Source organism: Ammospiza caudacuta, chromosome 30 (genome assembly GCF_027887145.1).
Source record: "Ammospiza caudacuta isolate bAmmCau1 chromosome 30, bAmmCau1.pri, whole genome shotgun sequence".
NCBI lineage: Eukaryota > Metazoa > Chordata > Aves > Passeriformes > Passerellidae > Ammospiza > Ammospiza caudacuta.
Window position 1 is genome coordinate 4975589 of NC_080622.1, and position 17635 is coordinate 4993223.

At 51.1% G+C, this 17635-nt stretch overlaps 2 protein-coding genes across 2 annotated transcripts; both read right to left on the bottom strand.

The window, feature by feature from the left end:
- Positions 1-1253: 1253 nt before the first annotated feature.
- LOC131569617 (loricrin-like) lies at positions 1254-3128 on the bottom strand. The gene is made up of 2 exons (XM_058821856.1): positions 3072-3128; positions 1254-2608 (listed from the first exon to the last, which is right to left on the bottom strand). The coding sequence occupies exon 2, from the start codon at positions 2591-2593 to the stop codon at positions 1403-1405; it is 1191 nt and encodes a 396-aa protein (XP_058677839.1). The 5' UTR covers positions 2594-2608; positions 3072-3128; the 3' UTR covers positions 1254-1402.
- A 3111-nt stretch (positions 3129-6239) lies between these two features.
- LOC131569473 (loricrin-like) lies at positions 6240-11013 on the bottom strand. The gene is made up of 3 exons (XM_058821687.1): positions 10933-11013; positions 10382-10516; positions 6240-7337 (listed from the first exon to the last, which is right to left on the bottom strand). The coding sequence occupies exons 1-3, from the start codon at positions 11011-11013 to the stop codon at positions 6312-6314; spliced, it is 1242 nt and encodes a 413-aa protein (XP_058677670.1). The 3' UTR covers positions 6240-6311.
- Between the last annotated feature and the right edge of the window lie 6622 nt (positions 11014-17635).

Consider the following 17635-nt stretch of genomic DNA (forward strand, 5'->3'; position numbering starts at 1 on the left):
GCCCCAAGTGGGAATTTTGCAAGGCTGCTCAAAGAGAGCTTAAAAAAGGCAGAATTTGCGGAGGTGTGAATGTACGCATGCTTAAACCCAGCCTGGCTGGATTACACTTTAATGAAGGATTATGCCTGCACATCCCTCCCTTCCTTCTTTTTCGTCTCCTTCCTCTGGTTTGGAACCAGCAGTGGGGCCACATAGCAACTCCTGGAGGCTGAACCGGCTTCAGAAAATTCTGCTGTGGTGACAAAAAGTCCCAGTTTTGGCCAAAATCCCATCCCTGGGCAGAAATCCGTGCATGGGGCTGTGAGGCTGCCAGAACAGGGTGCAAAGCATGGGGAGAGGGGGATTTTTGAGGCCGGGAGGAAGATTTGCAGCAGCCTGAGGGATTTGATGCTGGTTTTGTTCCCGCCTGCCTGGCCTGGGGTTGGGTTGGCTGGTTTGAAGGTGAGGCGTCCCTCTGGGTACAGATCGTGGAATTCCAGAATCCTTGAGGTTGGAAAAGCCCTCCCAGACCACCGAGTCCAGCCTGTCCCGGCTTTGTCAGCCAGCCCAGAGCACTGAGTGCCCTGTCCAGTCCTTTCTTGGGCACCTCCAGGGGTGGAGACTCCAAACCTCCAAGGCTTGGTCCTTCCTTGAACACTTCCAGGGATGGGGACTCCAAACCTTCCTGGGCAGCCCCATCCAAGATCTGCCCATCCTTCCATGAGGAAATTCCTCCTGGAGTCGAGCCTGAGCCTCCTCTGGCACAGCCTGAGGGTGTTCCCTCAGGTTGCTGCAGGAAGGAGGAGGATGGCAAGGCTGTGGATGTTGTCATGGATGTTTTATTGCCCACCTGCTGCTCTTGGGGTATCCCCAATCCCTGCTCTTCCCGACCGAGCCTGGTGGGCCTGGTCACATCTCCCATCAGGTTCACAGAGGTGGTCATTTTGTGCTGGCACCTCAGAGGATACAGAGGGACTGCACCATGCCCAAAAGGGTGTTGGTGCTGTGGTTCCTGTGAATTTTGGGATCTTCTGTTCCTCCCTCACAGAGCCCAGGTGGAAAATGAAGGTGCAAAACCTCTGAGACAATAAACCAGGTGGCTTTGGAGTGAAACATCTCATCAGAGACATTTCCACATCCCAAGACCGTGAAGTGCAGGTTGGTGGTGCAAGAAAGAAATGAACTCCCAGAAAAAGGGCAGGTTTGAGCAATGGTAACATTTATTGGGTGTGAAAAGTGGCAGAACATTATCAAACCACAACACCAGGAGCAGGGCGCAGCAGGGCAATCCTGGAGATCTCACATGAGGGTCCAGGGAACAGGGACAGGAGAGGACATGCTGGGAAGGACCAGGCAGCAGTTCCAGGACTGGAGGCAAGGAGAAGCCATGGCAGAGACTCAGAACTGGAGCTGGCTGAGGCTGTTACTTCTGCTGGCCATAGGGCCAATAGGAGCTCTGCTTGCTCTGGTGGGACACCACGCTGGGGATGACAATGGGACATTTCTGCTGCGAGGAGCCTCCGCCGCCACTTCCAGAGCTGATGATGATAGTCTGGCCTGAGGAGCCACAGCCGTATCCTCCTCCCATCCCATAGCTGGATCCTCCGCTGCAGCATCCAGAGGATCCACCACTGCCTCCACCTCCAATGATGGTCTGCCCTCCTGAGGAGCCACCACTGTACCCTCCTCCCATGCCATAGCCTGAAGATCCTCCGCCACAGTATCCAGAGGAACCTCCACCTACAATGATGCTCTTTGATCCTGAAGATCCACCATATCCTCCACCCATTCCATAGCTGGATCCTCCACCACAGTATCCAGAGGAACCTCCACTACCTCCACCTACAATGATGGTTTTTGATCCTGAGGATCCACCATATCCTCCACCCATCCCATAGCTGGATCCTCCGCTGCAGCATCCAGAGGAACCTCCACTGCTTCCCCCTCCAATGATGGTCTTTGATCCTGAAGATCCACCATATCCTCCACCCATCCCATAGCTGGATCCTCCACTGCAGCATCCAGAGGAACCTCCACTGCCTCCACCTACAATGATGCTCTTTGATCCTGAGGATCCACCATATCCTCCACCCATCCCATAGCTGGATCCTCCACTGCAGCATCCAGAGGAACCTCCACTACCTCCACCTACAATAATGGTTTTTGATCCTGAGGATCCACCATATCCTCCACCCATCCCATAGCTGGATCCTCCGCTGCAGCATCCAGAGGAACCTCCACTGCTTCCCCCTCCAATGATGGTCTTTGATCCTGAAGATCCACCATATCCTCCACCCATTCCATAGCTGCCCCCACTACAGCATCCAGAGGAACCTCCACTACCTCCACCTACAATGATGCTCTTTGATCCTGAAGATCCACCACCGTATCCCCCTCCCATCCCATATCCAGAGGATCCCCCACTGCAGCAGGATCCGCCTCCTCCACCACCAGAGCTGATGATGACTTTGCCGGAGCCCCCTCCGCTCCCGCAGCAGGCGGAGCCTTGGGATTGGTAACTGGAGGAGCTGTGGCAACCAGAGCCCTGGCTGTGGCACCCGCTGGACTGGGAGGACATCCCATGGCAGCCTCCGGAGCTTTGTCTGGAGCACATCTTGGAGCAGTGACCCTGCAAGGAACGGAGCTGTCAGAAAGGAGAATCTTGGACATGCAGCTGAGCCTTCCCAGTTCAGGAAGGAAGAATTCCCAGGACTTGTCCCATCTTCTGCAGCCCTACTTTAAACTCCCACCCTGAGACCTGCCCTGACATCCCAGGGAGATCTCTGCAGGTCACAACAGTTCCAGGAACCCTCTGCGTGCAGGAAGGTTGGGAACACTTCCCGAGGTTTGCACACATGTTCTGACACGCCTCAAAAATGGTGTGGATCCTTCTGGATGTCTCACACTGACTCAGCAGCTCAAAGTTCAGCTTTCAGAGCTCCACCTGCAACGCCCCTGTCTAAGGAAGGGAGCTCTGTTGGCACCTCCAGTTGGTTTTGGAGACACCACGGTTCCAAGAACACCCAAAGACAAACTGGTGGAGGGATCTCCCTGTGTAGAGGTTCCAGAAGTTTCCGTATCCACGGGCTTACCTTCAGTGCTGGTGGGAATGTGGTGATGCTCGGCGTGGGTTGAATGAGGAGCCCTGGGATGGCTGAGCTTTTATACCAGCTCCACCGTGCTCCCGAGGGAAGTGAGACACCCTAAGGAATGCTGAGAGATTTATTGACAGAGCTTGGCCTCAGCTGCCTCCTTCCTTGACTCACCTGCAGCAGAGGAGATGTGAAGGAGGCGCATCGGCCCCGTTCTGTATCGCAGCCGATAATTCCGCCTAATGATTCCCTTCCGGGAGCCTCACTCCGAATTTTTGGGGCAAGCGACATCTCGGGGTCTGTTTTGGGGGGGACCCAATGTGTTTCTGCTGGGATGGAGCTCTCTGGGTGCTCAGGACAGAGTGGGGACTGAGCAGATGCCAAGTGGAGTGAGTTGGAGCCAGTGTGATGGAAGGACAAGGATGAAGGATGTGCTTGAGCAGAGTCACAGAGAATTTTGGAGAATTCCCTCAAAGACTGGCAAGACGGGGAGCAGGAGCACATCCATCCTGCTGGAAAAGGCAAGAGGTGCCACCCCAACAGAATTCCCTTCTTTGGAGCTGCCCAGATCTGTGTCAGAGGATGTGACAGTGGCAAAGGGGACATTTTCCTCCAGTCTTTTGTGACCCCAAGGTGGAAGCGGCTGTTGGATTTTCACGGAGGTCTGTGCTCAGCTCCAGCTTCCAGGTGTCTCAGTCTCCAGGCTGAAGTGGGCAAAACATTGGAATCCTTCCAAGGTTCCAGCCTCCTCCATCCTTGGAATCCAAAGTTGCACTTGAAGGCCATCAAGACCTGACCCTTGAACTCCAGGACATTAAACACCTCCTCTACCTCAACAGGACCCATTTCTGAGGGTTTTGGTGGCCACCCCACCCACACCTGAGCAGGGGAGTCACCTGGATGTGTTCCCTGCTGAAGGATGACAGTTTGTCAGCACAGCTGTCCCAGTACCAGCTCTGTGTCACGCGTGTTTGGAGCCTGACAGCAACATCCGCCCTCCTGGGACATTGAGTAGAGGAAGGACTAATAGAGTTTCTGGCTGTGGGGACAAGTGACAGCAGCAGCAGGTCCTGGCTGTCATCACCACGAACGTGACTTTGAACACTCACACATGACACCCTTGGGATGGGGACAGGGCCACCAGCAGCAGGGACACACGTGCAGGGGCTTCCTTCGTTCAGCTTTGGAGTCCCTCCCATGGCCTTATCTCTGTTCTCATCTCCAGATCTGAGGTGTCACCGCTGTTCTGGCTCCCAGCTCTGGCGTGTGGGTGTTGTACTCCTGAGCATCTCAACACCTTGATCCCTTCTGTGCCTTCCAACCTGCGGGGACTTGCCCAGATTAGGATTTGGGATTAGCCAGACTCAGGATTAGCAGCTCATTGGCATAGAGGGACACCCAGCGTGAGCAGCTCGTCCTGACCCAGGGATGTGGAAAGGCCATGGAGGTTTTTGGAGAGGTGGTGAGAAGAACTCCTGCAGATCACAGAGTGTGGAGAGGCCAGGGTGGGACCCGTGGAAGCACTGGATCTGTAGCACATGGATTTGTTTGCCAGAGCTGTAGGAAAAGCGTGGCTGGAGCACAGGGTTGGCACTGCCACAATCTCTCCAGGTTAGGGAGAAGTTTGTATGCCTGTGTTGGATGAAGGAAATAGGGATGTAAAATGCTTCAAGGCCGCGTTCTCAGTTTTGTGAAGCTCTGCTGGGCCCTTTTTCCTGGAGTCCTGGAACCTTTGAGAAGGGCTGGCAGGTCATGGTGCCTCTTCATCTCCTCACCGCAAACACCTCGTTGGTGGTTGATACAAGAGAAGACAAATCCCTGGCCAAATCCTACCCTGGATCCCTTTTCCCACCAGACTCCCTCAGGCACAGTGATGCTGACAATGTGGGGCGTGATCCTGGAGAAGAACTCTCCATTTTTCTCCAAAAGGCAGGAATCTGCCAGTTGTGATCACTCAAGAGTTTCAGTATCCCATGGATTTGTTTGCCAAAGGTGTAGGAAAGGCGTGGCTGGAGCACAGGGTCGGCACTGCCACAACCTCTCCAGGTTAGGGAGAAGTTTGGATGCCTGTGTTGCGTGAAGGGAAATGGGGATGTAAAATGCTTCAGGGCCACATTATCAGTTTTGTGATCTCTGCTGGGGCCTTTTCCCTGCAGTTCTGGAGCCCTCAGGAAGGCTGGCAGGTCATGGTGCCTCTTCATCTCCTCACCACAAACACCTCGGTGGTGGTTGATACGAAGGACGAATCCCTGGCCAGATCCTACCCTGGATCCCTTTTCCCACCAGATTCCCTCAGGCACAGTGATGCTGACAATGTGGGGCGTGATCCTGGAGAAGAACGCTCCATTTTTCTCCAAAAGGCAGGAATCTGTCAGTTGTGATCCCTCAAGAATTTCATGGCCGATGATCCCACTAATTCCTGATTTTGTTTCCTTCCTACCAGGTGTGTTTGTGAGGTGAACAAAAACTCTGTGAACTTAAAATTTGCTGGACTCAAGACTAATCCCACCAGTTCCAAAGAGGACTTTGGGAGTCCTTTTTGAGAGGATTTTCCTGATTTGATAGGAACGCCAACTGTCTGTGGGCTGCATCCAAAGAAGAGCAGTCAGGACGGTGAGGGAGGGGTTTTTCTGCTCTGGTGAGATCCCACTGGGAATGCTGCATCCAGTTCTGGTGTCCTCAGCATAAGAAGGACATGGAATTGTTGGAGCAAGTCCAGAGGGGGCCATGAAATTGATAAGAGGACCCCCTCCTCCATGGAGCCAGACTGGGAAGGTTGGGAATGTTCATACTGGAGGAGAGGAGGTTGGGAATAATCAGCCTGAAGACCTCAGAGCCCCTGCAGGATCTGTAGGAGCTCCAGCGAAGCTGGAGAGGGACCTTTCCTCAGGAATGGCAGGGACAGGACACAGGGAATGGGATCAGGATGAAAGAGGGGAAAATTATGTTGGATATAGGAAAGATCTGCTCTAGCACTGGAGGGTGGAGGATATTTCCCAGCAGAATGTTTTGTATGTTTTACTCATTTTTTTGAGAAGCAAACAAAGGAGAATAGAACCTCACAAACCAGTTCTGTCCGTGCACAGAAATCTTTATTTCCCGTCACATTCATGGCACAGAGGAGCCACCGGGGAGTTCACAGCACAGGGATGCAGCACCAAGGGAACACAAGGGATGGGGACGTGCTGGGGGAAAACTTGGAGGGCAAAGACTTGGCCGTTCCTGATGGGAGCCAGAGTGTTACTTCTGCTGGCAGGGCCAGCTGGAGCTCTGCTTGGTCTGGTGGGACACCACGCTGGGGATGACAACGGGACATTTCTGCTGCGAGGAGCCTCCACCGCCACCTCCAGAGCTGATGATGATGGTCTGGCCCGAGGAGCCGCCACCAGATCCACCACTGCAGCATCCAGAGGATCCACCACCGCCTCCACCTCCCATGATGATCTTCCCTCCTGAAGAGCCACCACCTGATCCTCCACCGCAGCATCCAGAGGAGCCTCCTCCTCCACCACCAGAGCTGATGATGATCTTCTGGGCTGATCCCCCACTGCCACCGCCGGATCCTCCACCGCAGCATCCACCGGATCCTCCACCGCCTCCACCGCCCATCATGCTCTTTGAGGAGCTACCACCAGATCCGCCACCGCAGCATCCACCACCTCCACCACCTCCACCTCCCATGATGACCTTCATCCCAGAAGAGCCACCACCACATCCTCCACCACAGCATCCACCACCTCCACCGCCCATCATGCTCTTTGAGGAGCCACCACTGGATCCTCCACCGCAGCATCCACCACCTCCACCACCTCCACCTCCCATCATGCTCTTTGAGGAGCCACCACCAGATCCTCCACCGCAGCATCCACCACCTCCACCGCCTCCACCTCCCATCATGCTCTTTGAAGACCCGCCACCAGATCCGCCACCGCAGCATCCACCACCTCCACCGCCTCCACCTCCCATTATGATCTTCATCCCAGAAGATCCACCACTAGATCCACCACCGCAGCATCCTCCGCCTCCTCCTCCTCCTCCCATCATGCTCTTTGAGGAGCCACCACTGGAGCCTCCGCCACAGCATCCTCCTCCTCCTCCTCCCATCATGCTCTTTGAAGAACCTCCACCGGATCCTCCTCCGCAGCATCCAGAGGAGCCTCCTCCTCCTCCTCCTCCGCCGCCAGAGCTGATAATGATCTTCTGGGCTGATCCTCCGGAGGATCCTCCACCACAGCAGGATCCGCCTCCTCCCCCGCCGGAGGAGCCCTGGGACTGTTGGCTGCCCCGGCAGCAGCAGCAGCAGCCACAGCCGTGGCACCCGCTTTGTCTGGAGCACATCTTGCAGCAGTGACCCTGCAAGGAAAAGCTTTTTACTCCAGGGCAGTCACCAGTTCTCACGAGGCTTGTGACCCCACTCCTGCCCAACGCCACTTTGTAGTGGCCAGGATCATCTTTTAAAGATTTTTATCCCAAAGTTGTCCCACCTCCTTATCCCAAAGCCATTGCATGTCCATCTCTATCCTGATGAGAGACAACTTTCAGCAGCACGGGCTGATCCTGCTTCTGCTTGGTCTGGTGGGACCAAGGCATCCACAAGACATTTAAATTCACCCCAGCAACTTCCCCGCCCTTGCAGATATTTTTCACCAAAACTTTTGCATTTTGGAAGCAGGAAAGGAAGAGAAGAATCCCTGTCTTGGGCAGGCATGGACTTACCCTTCTCGGCTCTGACCACGGACACCTCAGGGCAAAGTTGAGCGAATGAAGCACCCCGAGATCCACCAACTTTTATACCGCTTTTCCTGAGTGGGAAGTGAGGCATCCAAAGGAATGGTGATAGGTTTATTTACCAAACAGACTCTCCTCCTCCATCCCACTTGTCCTGACTCACTGGGATGCGGACAATGCCTCTCCTGTGCATCACTTCCTCGGCTGCCCTGCATCCACGGCAGGTCCCACACGTGAGCTTGGCTCCTGTGGTTGAATTCCCATGGTTGAATTCCTTCTGGGGCTCCAGAAGGATTCTGGAGGTTGCCACCCTCCACTCCAGCCGGGAGATGCCGCTGGTGACCGACACCAGAAGGGGCTGGGGAGCCTCATTTTATTGGGTGTTACACACTGGAGGAACAGGGGGGATTTATGGGGCGTCTGTGCAAGGCTGGGAATTGAATTCTGATGATCCTTTGGGGTCCCTTCCGCCTCAGGATATTCTGTGACTCCACCATGGAGATTCCCAGGGGAACAGGGATGGGACTGGAATTTCTGGAGCACCACAGGAATCCCTCGTGGCTGTGGGAGATTTCCCACCACAGCAGCGAAAGGTTGATGGGGATTTGTTTTTTGGTTCCCCCACTCAGGAGAGAACAAAGGTCAGGCAGGCCCCACCACTTCAAGTGATGGAGATGGAGGGGTACCAGATCCATCATCCCCCCTGTACAGCAGCATCTCCATGGATATGGACCAAAAGGATGAATTTCTGCTCATTTTGGGCATAACTCTGTCATTTCTGAAGAAGGAACAAGATTTGAGGCTGTGCTGTGCCTCCTGCTGTCACCCTGAGAATTTCTGTAATTTGGATCCTGGTTTTCTTGATCCTGAGCCATTTCTGGGTGCAGAAATTTCTGACAGCACCGTTTCCACCCCCCTGAAGTGGGACCCCAAACTCTGGCTTTGCTCTGTGCCAGCAATGTCAGTGTTTGTGCAGGTCCCAGCTGCTGGAATTTTATCACTCCCAACGACTTCCCATAATAAAATCCCAGGAAACTCAGCTATTCCAACGGCTGGAGGGGCTCATCTGGATGTGTTTTGAGGTATTTGCCTCACTGAGGTCCCCACGGGGGGTGAGGGCAGAGGGTGGAGGGACAGGAGAAGCCGTTAAGGTCACGGGTCACTCCTGTTTCTCCTGGGAAAATTCCAGGTGTCCATCACCTGCCTCTCATAGAACAATTTCTTGGTTTAATTCCCTTTCTCTGCTAATTACCGGAGTAGACCACATCAAAGAGATTGCTCCCCACAGGGAAACTCCCTCTGGAGACTCACGCCCGGAGCTGTTCTGGCCCTGTGGGAATGAGGAAATACCAAAGTTTCCAGCCTGAGCATCCCAGCCCTTGGAAGGGCCTTGCTGGAGTCCCTGATTCCACTGGGGGCTCAGAGCTGGAAAAGTGCTGGAGAACTTCATTTCTCTTCCAGTTGTGAGAGCACCAGGAGCTTCTGCACCACCTCAGGAAGGGCCTGAACTCCTCTCACCCCATACTTACACCTTGAAATCCTTCACAGCTGAATTTGGTCATCTTCTCTCTCTGAACCCACTCAGAACTTTCTTGGGCATCACCAGGATTTTGGTGAGATAGAGAAACCCCAGTGATAAATTCTGTGGTACCTTCTCTGACAGGCAAAAGTCAGGATCATCATCATCAAGATTCATTTAAAAATGACTTGAGAATGTTTAGTGAATCCAAAATCTCTTCTACCACTCGGGTTTCAGTGCAGTTTTGCTCTGGAGCTTTATTGAAACAGCACTGGAATCAAACCAGAAATGGAAATAAAGGGATGATAAATGAAGTTTATTTCCACCCAGTGATGGAAATAAAGCAACTGGGGCCAGAAAATTCAACCACTCACACACAGAACTTTCTAGCATTGCATTTTTTATTTTCTGGTTCATGCACTTGAAAACTGGGGCAGGAGCAGGGACACGGAACAACCCTGGCTGGAATTAGATACACAACACCAGAGGTTCCGCTCAGAACATTCCCAGGGGAAGGGAGAAGAGAACAACACAAATAATCTTAAATTGAATAGATGAGGAAATGTCAGGCATCTTCATATCTTGGGCTTCCTTGGTGGCAGAGTCCTTCTGGCAGCCACTACTTGTGCTTGGTCTGCGGTGGCCAGCAGATGGGCTGGGTCTGCTGCTGCATGGACATTCCTCCAGAGCTGGAGGAGCCACCTCCACCTCCACCACCGCCGCCGATGATGACGACGGGACCTTGGCCCTGGTGGCCTGAGCCTCCTCCACCTCCTCCTCCTCCCCCAATGCACACAGGGCCTTGGCTTTGCTGCCCTGAGCCACCTCCTCCTCCTCCTCCACCACTAATGATGATGGGACCTTGGCCCTGGTGGCCTGAGCCACCACCTCCTCCTCCTCCCATGCCACCTCCAATGCAGATGGGACCTTGACCCTGGTGCCCTGAACCTCCTCCTCCTCCTCCTCCTCCTCCACCACTAATGATGATGGGACCTTGGCCCTGGTGGCCTGAACCACCACCACCTCCTCCTCCTCCTCCCATGCCACCCCCACCAATGCAGACGGGACCTTGGCCTTGGTGGCTTGAGCCACCACCACCACCACCACCACTAATAACGATGGGACCTTGGCTTTGTTGACCACCACCACCTCCTCCTCCTCCTCCACTGCCACCTCCAATGCAGATGGGACCTTGGCCCTGCTGCCCTGAACCTCCTCCACCTCCTCCACCTCCTCCCTTGCCACCACCACCTCCTCCACTAATGATGATGGGGCCCTGGCCACCACCACCACCACATCCACCTCCTCCTCCTCCACCTCCTCCTCCTCCCTTGCCACCACCACCTCCTCCTCCACTAATGATGATGGGACCTTGGCCACCACCACCACCACCTCCACATCCACCTCCTCCTCCCTTGCCACCACCACCTCCTCCTCCACTAATGATGATGGGACCTTGGCCACCACCACCACCACCTCCACATCCACCTCCTCCTCCCTTGCCACCACCACCTCCTCCTCCACTAATGATGATGGGACCTTGGCCACCACCACCACCACCTCCTCCTCCTCCCTTGCCACCACCACCTCCACCTCCTCCTCCTCCTCCCTTGCCACCACCACCTCCTCCTCCACTAATGATGATGGGACCTTGGCCACCACCACCACCACCTCCTCCTCCCTTGCCACCCCCATCTATGCAGATGGGACCTTGGCTTTGCTGCCCTGAGCCTCCTCCACCACCACCTCCTCCACTAATAATGATGGGACCTTGACTTTGCTGGCCACCACCTCCACCACCACCGCCACCTCCTCCACCTATGCAGATGGGACCTTGGCTTTGCTGGCCACCACCACCTCCACCTCCTCCTCCCCCTCCAATGCAGATGGGTACATGGCTCTGGTGGTCAGAACTTCCTCCACCACCTCCACCCCCTCCAATAATGATGGGACCTTGGCTTTGTTGCCCACCACCACCTCCTCCTCCTCCTCCTCCAATAATGCAGATGGACCCTTGGCTTTGCTGGCCTCCTCCTCCTCCTCCTCCTCCACCTCCTCCTCCTCCACCTCCACAGGAAGTTGATGCCATGTGAGTCTGATAAATGATCCCACCACCGCCACCGCTGCCACCGCCACCGCCGCAGCAGCCTCCTCCTCCTCCGTGGCAGGACGATCCCTGGCTCTGGTATCCTCCTCCACCGTGGCAGCATCCTCCTCCTCCACCTCCTCCATGGTGGCAGCAGCAGCAGCAGCCGCCACCGCCGTGGCACCCTCCAGACTCCTGGGACATCCCTTGGCCATCACCCTTCTGCTGGTGGGATCCCATGGTCTGTGTGATGGGAGTCCTGCAGGAGAGACAAAAAGTCCAGGCCTGAGCACTTCCAGAGGGAGGGAAGTTTGTGCTACTGGGCCATCCCATTCCCTTCAAACAGGGAATGGTCTTCTCTTCCCATTTTGGTCCTTCTGCTGCCCCTGACTGATGCAAAACTTGTCAGCTTGAGGAATTATTGAATAAACTGAAAACCTGTGAAGCAAAAACTTATTCCATCTACAGAACCTCCTTATCCAGATATAACTGTTCTTTTTTTATCTAGGACAATGATCACACCTTAATTCCCTCTTGCAGCAGGTGTGTCACTGCAAGAGGCACATGAGGCTGTGGTACCCCAGAATTACCCTCATCCAAATGTGGTTTGTGGATTGTGAAAGGGCTGCAGTGCTCAGGGACAGGGATTAATATTCCCTGCAGGAAAGAACCCGGCTCGTCATTTGCATGACAATAACTCCGTTGTACTTTGAAATTCTTCAATCCCGCTTTCAAAGGAGCTCAGTGTTTCATTTCTCCTCCAGAAGGAGAAGGAAGAGGAGCAGCCTGTGAAAAAGTTGTCAGAGATGCAAAAGAAAGGAGGGGAAAAAAAAGCCCAAAACTTCAGCAGCTCCAGGGCAGCACTTGCAAGGTTTGATGTATGTCTGTTCCCGAGGGATGCTCTGAAGATTGAGCTCTTCTTTAACACTTAATCCCCACCCCAGCCATGTCCTCTCTGCTGGCAGCAGGAATTGATGTTCCTGTGAAGGGAAGGGATGGCTCTGAAAGGAAAAGATCAGCAGGATCTGGTGCTCAAACCTCCAAGAAATGAAGTGCTCCTCAGGAAATGCTCCTCAAGAAATGCTCCTCAGGAAGTGCTCCTCAAGAAATGAAGTGCTTAAAAGAAATCCCTTCCCCCCCAGATAAAAGGCTGGAAAATGAGGATAGAGCCCCATTTTGTGTTTCTGTTCCTCTGTTTCCCACTCTTTGCAGAGTTACTGCCCTTTTCCTCAAGGTTTGTTTTCCAAGAATATTCTGGAGTTGTGTGTGTGAGGTGCTGGGCCCAGAGAAATCCAAGGGGCTCCAAACCCCAGATTTTCCACGTCCCAGCTCTCTCCTTTCTCGATCCCTGAACTGGTAGGAAAAAACCCAAAAAAATAACTGCAAATAAAGAGAAATTTTTTGAATTGTGAGACCCAAAATCCATATTTAACCCCACATTTCCACTTCAGCATTCCAAGCCTAATCAGCCAAATTAATTTCCATCTCTTACCGTGTCCCACGGCACGAACCAGTGGAAAGGAGTCAACGGGACTGAGGGAACGTGGTGTGGGAGAACTTTTATATAGGATCTGGTCCTCCTCTTGGAAAGAAGCAATGATTGATTTATTTATGGCCAAGCCCAGCCCCGGCTGCCCACTTACTTCGCATAATCTCGGGCTCAGTCACTGCAGAGATTGCTATCGCCCTTCCTTCCACCACCTCTTCTGTTAAAATTATCGGATGGCTCCACCTACTCTGAGCAAAGTGAGGAAACACCAAAAACCAGAAATGTTTTCAGCATAAACAAGTGATTTTTGATTTTATGCCCCTCTCTAGAAAAGTGCGCCATTCCAGTGAGGAAATTTGGGAGGGGGAGATTTTGTCTTTATGGATGAAAGGAATTTATTTCTCATTCTAGAAAATATTTCTGAGCTGCCAGAGGCGGCCCTGGCATGTCATTAGGGTGTGATGCAACCCAGGCTGTGGATTATATGTTCCTGATGACACCCACGTTATTGCCAGGGACATGTTGGGCTCCGGCGAGTCCGAGGACCTGCAGCTCCCCAAAAACACAACAAATGCCTCCGGAGCCAGAGGTTGGAGTGATGCAAATTTGTGGAGGCTCCGGGTGATTTACAACCCTTGGAGGGTTTGACCTACCGAGAAGTAGAGGGAAGAAGCCCAAAAAAGCCCAAAGAAGCCCAAAAAGGAGTGAAATGGTCCTTGGGGAGATTTGCAGAAAGGTTGAGGGAGTTGGGGCTGCTCAGCCTTGAGGAAGGGAAGTTTTGAGGTGACCTCATTGTGGCCTTCCAGGACCTGAAGGGGCTACAAGGAACATGGGGAGAGATTTTTACAAGGATTTGGAGCAACTAGAGAAGGGGGAACGGGTTAAAACAGAAAGAGGGGAAATTTTGGGTGGATATGGGGAAGAAATTTTTCCCTGTGAGGGTGGTGAGGCCCTCACCCCTGAACTGCCAGGGAATCCACTCTGGGTAGAGTTTGCTCCCATTTTTCCTGCCTCTCTTCTGCCAAGCTGGAATTGTTCCAGAGAGCAAAACTCTCCAGCTGCAGGCGAGCTCCAAAGTGCCAGAGTTGGGAGGATCTTTCGCTCAGATGGAGCTGATTGAGGCAATGGGAAGTTGATTTATTATTTCAGAGATGATCTTGGCTCCAGAGCCGCAGGCTGTGTCACCCAGGTGCCACCTTCCTGCCCAAATCCTGCCCAAATCCTGCCCTGGAGGCTGCTCAGTCTTGTCTCAGTTTTATCTTGTCCTCACCAAATGCCACCACAGGACCTGGATGGAGGTGACACCACCACGGGTGGCAGAGGACAAGGGCCTCCTCCTCAGGGCTGTGTTGGAGGGTTTCATCTGAATGGGATTTCATGGGATTTTTTTTAGAAGAAGCCCCCATCAATATACATATTTTAAAATTTAACATATTAACATTTATATATGGAGAATTGCATTTATATATATATAAATTAACATTTATATATATAGCATATATATATATATAAATTATACATTAACTTTTATATATACATATATAGTATATAAAATATATTTAAAATAAAAATAGAAAAAAAAAATAAAAGTAAAAGTATATTTTTATATATATAAAATTAACATTTTTTATTCAGAAAACTTTTGGAACTGTCTTCTCCATATCACTCCCAAGAGATGCTCACACACACCTGGCTGTTGGAGGATGAGCAGGAGAGTGGGTAGATTAAAAATACCCACAAAAAAAGTTCAATTAAAAAAAAGAAATTAAATAAATAAACAATAATAATTGCTCTGTTTAATAAATAAACAGAGTAAAAAAATGAAATCATATAAAATTCACCTCCCTTTTCCTGAAATTTGGTGCTTTATTTCCCACAAAACTGGAGGGAAATTTAACTTTACTTGAATTAAAATTTAATTTTAATTGAATTAAACATTTAATTGAATTTTTAAAAAATAATAAAATTTAATTTTAATTGAATTAAAATTGAATTAAAAGTGGGGCAGGGAAGGGAGAGGTGAAGGGACCTGTGCAGCTCTGGAATCAGAGGAAGGGCTGTGGTTGCAGCACATCCTTTGCATATCTGGAGCAGCTTGTTTATCTCTGCTGCCGGGATCCAGGGCACTCAGGATGCACCTGCCAGGTGCATCCTTTAATTAATCAAAAATTAATCTGGATTTCTGGAAGCCATTCTCCTGATTTCTGGGTGCAAATTTCCTGATTTTTAGGCGCAATTTTCCTGATTTCTGGGTGCAATTCTCCAGATTTCTGGGAGCAATTCTCCTGATTTCTATGAGCATTTGTCCTGATTTCTGAGAACAATTTTCCTGATTTCTGAAAGAAATTTTCCTGATTTCTGGGAGCAATTTTGGTGGTCAGAACACCCTGATTTCTGGGTGTATTTCTCCAGATTTCTGGGTGCAATTCTCCTGATTTGTGGGTGCAATTTTTCTGATTTCTGAAAGCATTTTTCCTGATTTCTGGGGGCATTTCTAATTTCTGAAAGGAATTTGTCTGATTTCTGGGTGCATTTATCCTGATTTCTGAAATAAATTTTCCTCATTTGTGGGGAGCCATTCTCCTGATTTCTGGGAACAATTCTCCTGATTTCTGTGTGCATTTCTCCAGATTTCTGGGTACAATTCTCCTGATTTCTGGGAGCATTTCTCCTCATTTCTGGGAGCAATTCCCCTGATTTCAACACCTGCTGTGATTTGTATCTCCCTGCCAAGGAATTTCGACACAACTAACGAGGTTTGTGTACCCCAACCAGGACAACTTTCCCCAATAATTAATTGCCAGTGGTTTTGGCAGTGGAACAGTCGATTGTCCAGCTGTGCCTCGCTTCCCTAATTTCACTTTTATTTGGTCCCTGCACTTTGCCACCACCATTTAAGCCTCGGCCACACCCTGGCTTCCATTTTCTTCTTTCCCCCATGCCGGTTCCTCATTCTTTAAGGTTGGGAAATCCTTGGAGCTTCACTGGGAATTTGGGAGCTGGGAAATGGGATGAGCTGGGCCTGCCCTTGGCATGGCCCAAAGCAAAGCTCAGCTTAACAAAACCTTGCCTGGCTTTAAATCCCACACAGGAATGGCCTGGGAGTCAAAATGTTTCTGAGTGCTCTGATGAATTCCTGGCAAATTCCTCCGAAGTTTGGAGGATTAGGATTTAGGTTGATGAAGGGGATTGAAGCCTGTTCCAAATGGATCCAGGTTGAGAATGTTGGGAATTCTCAGCCTGTGGAGATCTCAGAGACTTTTCCAGGGTCTGCAGGGGCTCCAGGGGAGCTGGAGAGGAACTTTATATATAAAAATTATATATATGTATATATATATATATATATATATATATATATATATATATATAGTATATTTATAATTTCCTCAGGAACTTCAAAGAATGACTTCACACTGAAAGAGGGGAAATTTAAAGGGGGTATTGGGAAGGAATTGTTCCCTGTGAGGGCGGGGAGGCCTTGGCCCAGGTTATTCCATGGATTTCCCATCCCTGGAAGTGTTCCAGGCCAGGCTTGAGGGGGCTTGGTTCGGTGGGATGTGTCCCAATGTGGTCAGACAGAAACGATCACTTTTAAATAACTAAAATTTCCCAAGAAGTGGAAGAACATTTCGAAAATAAATTAAACCTGGGACTTTCTGGCAAGCCAAGACCTGGAGCTGAGCCTGAGCGAGGCAGACACTGGCGGCAGATGAAACAAAAAAGAGGAGAAGCCAAAATTGAGCAAGAGCTCCACCCCGCCCCCTCAGAGGTGCAGATCCCTTATCAAACCCACGGCCTCATCACGGGAGGGTTTGGTAATGGCAGCAAAATTGGGGCCACTTCCTTCCTGCACGCACCAACCTTGGGCCCATTTGGGTTGTGTCATCCCAGATGCCATCACATCATCCCTGGAGTTGGACTTCCCACCATGGTGGTGACCAGAGAGAGCCCCAGGAGTGTCACCCAACCCCAAATGTCTCAGCTGAGGTGGAGACAACACAAAGCAACACTCTCCATTTTCAGAAGGCTTCAAACTGTTTTTATTCTATTTATTCTATTATTTCTATGTATTCTGTTGTTTCTATTTATGCTATTATTTCTATTTATTCTATTTTAAAAAGCATGAATGCTTTTTATACATTCTTACAAAACTCATAAATTTAGACTTATTGGTCACAAGAGACAAACAAAGAGTTTATTGGAATAGACAGTTGCAAGTTTCTCTTGTTTCTCCTTTTTTTCTTGGCTTCTGTGTCAAGGACCTCAAGATTTCTCTTATTCCTCCTTTTTTTCTTGGCTTCTGTGTCAAGGTAGAAAATCCTTTTAGGAGTGAACATGGATCCTCTTCTCAAACTGCTCTCTGGCTCATAGGAGTCTCTGTAAAACCTCTCCCACAGGAAAATAACATTTCTTTCTGCTTCCAGAGGGGGAATGAACCATGGCAGGGTCCCACATCCACCCTGGAGTCCCATGGGGTGACAAATCCATCAGCTCAGACCAAACTTCCTGTGCTGATAAGGGCACACCTGGCTGGCCAGGGCATCACTTGGAGGTGACAAATCCATCAGCTCGGGGACACCTCCATGGCTTTAGGGACAGGACACCTGACAGGATGTCCTGGGAATCATCTGCCACTGCCCAACCCCCTGGCACAGCAGGGAAGGAATATTTTTTGTTTTAATGGTGGTTTTTTTTGCAGTTTTTCAGGTTTTAGTTTTAATTTTTCCTGGGCTAGGGCAGGG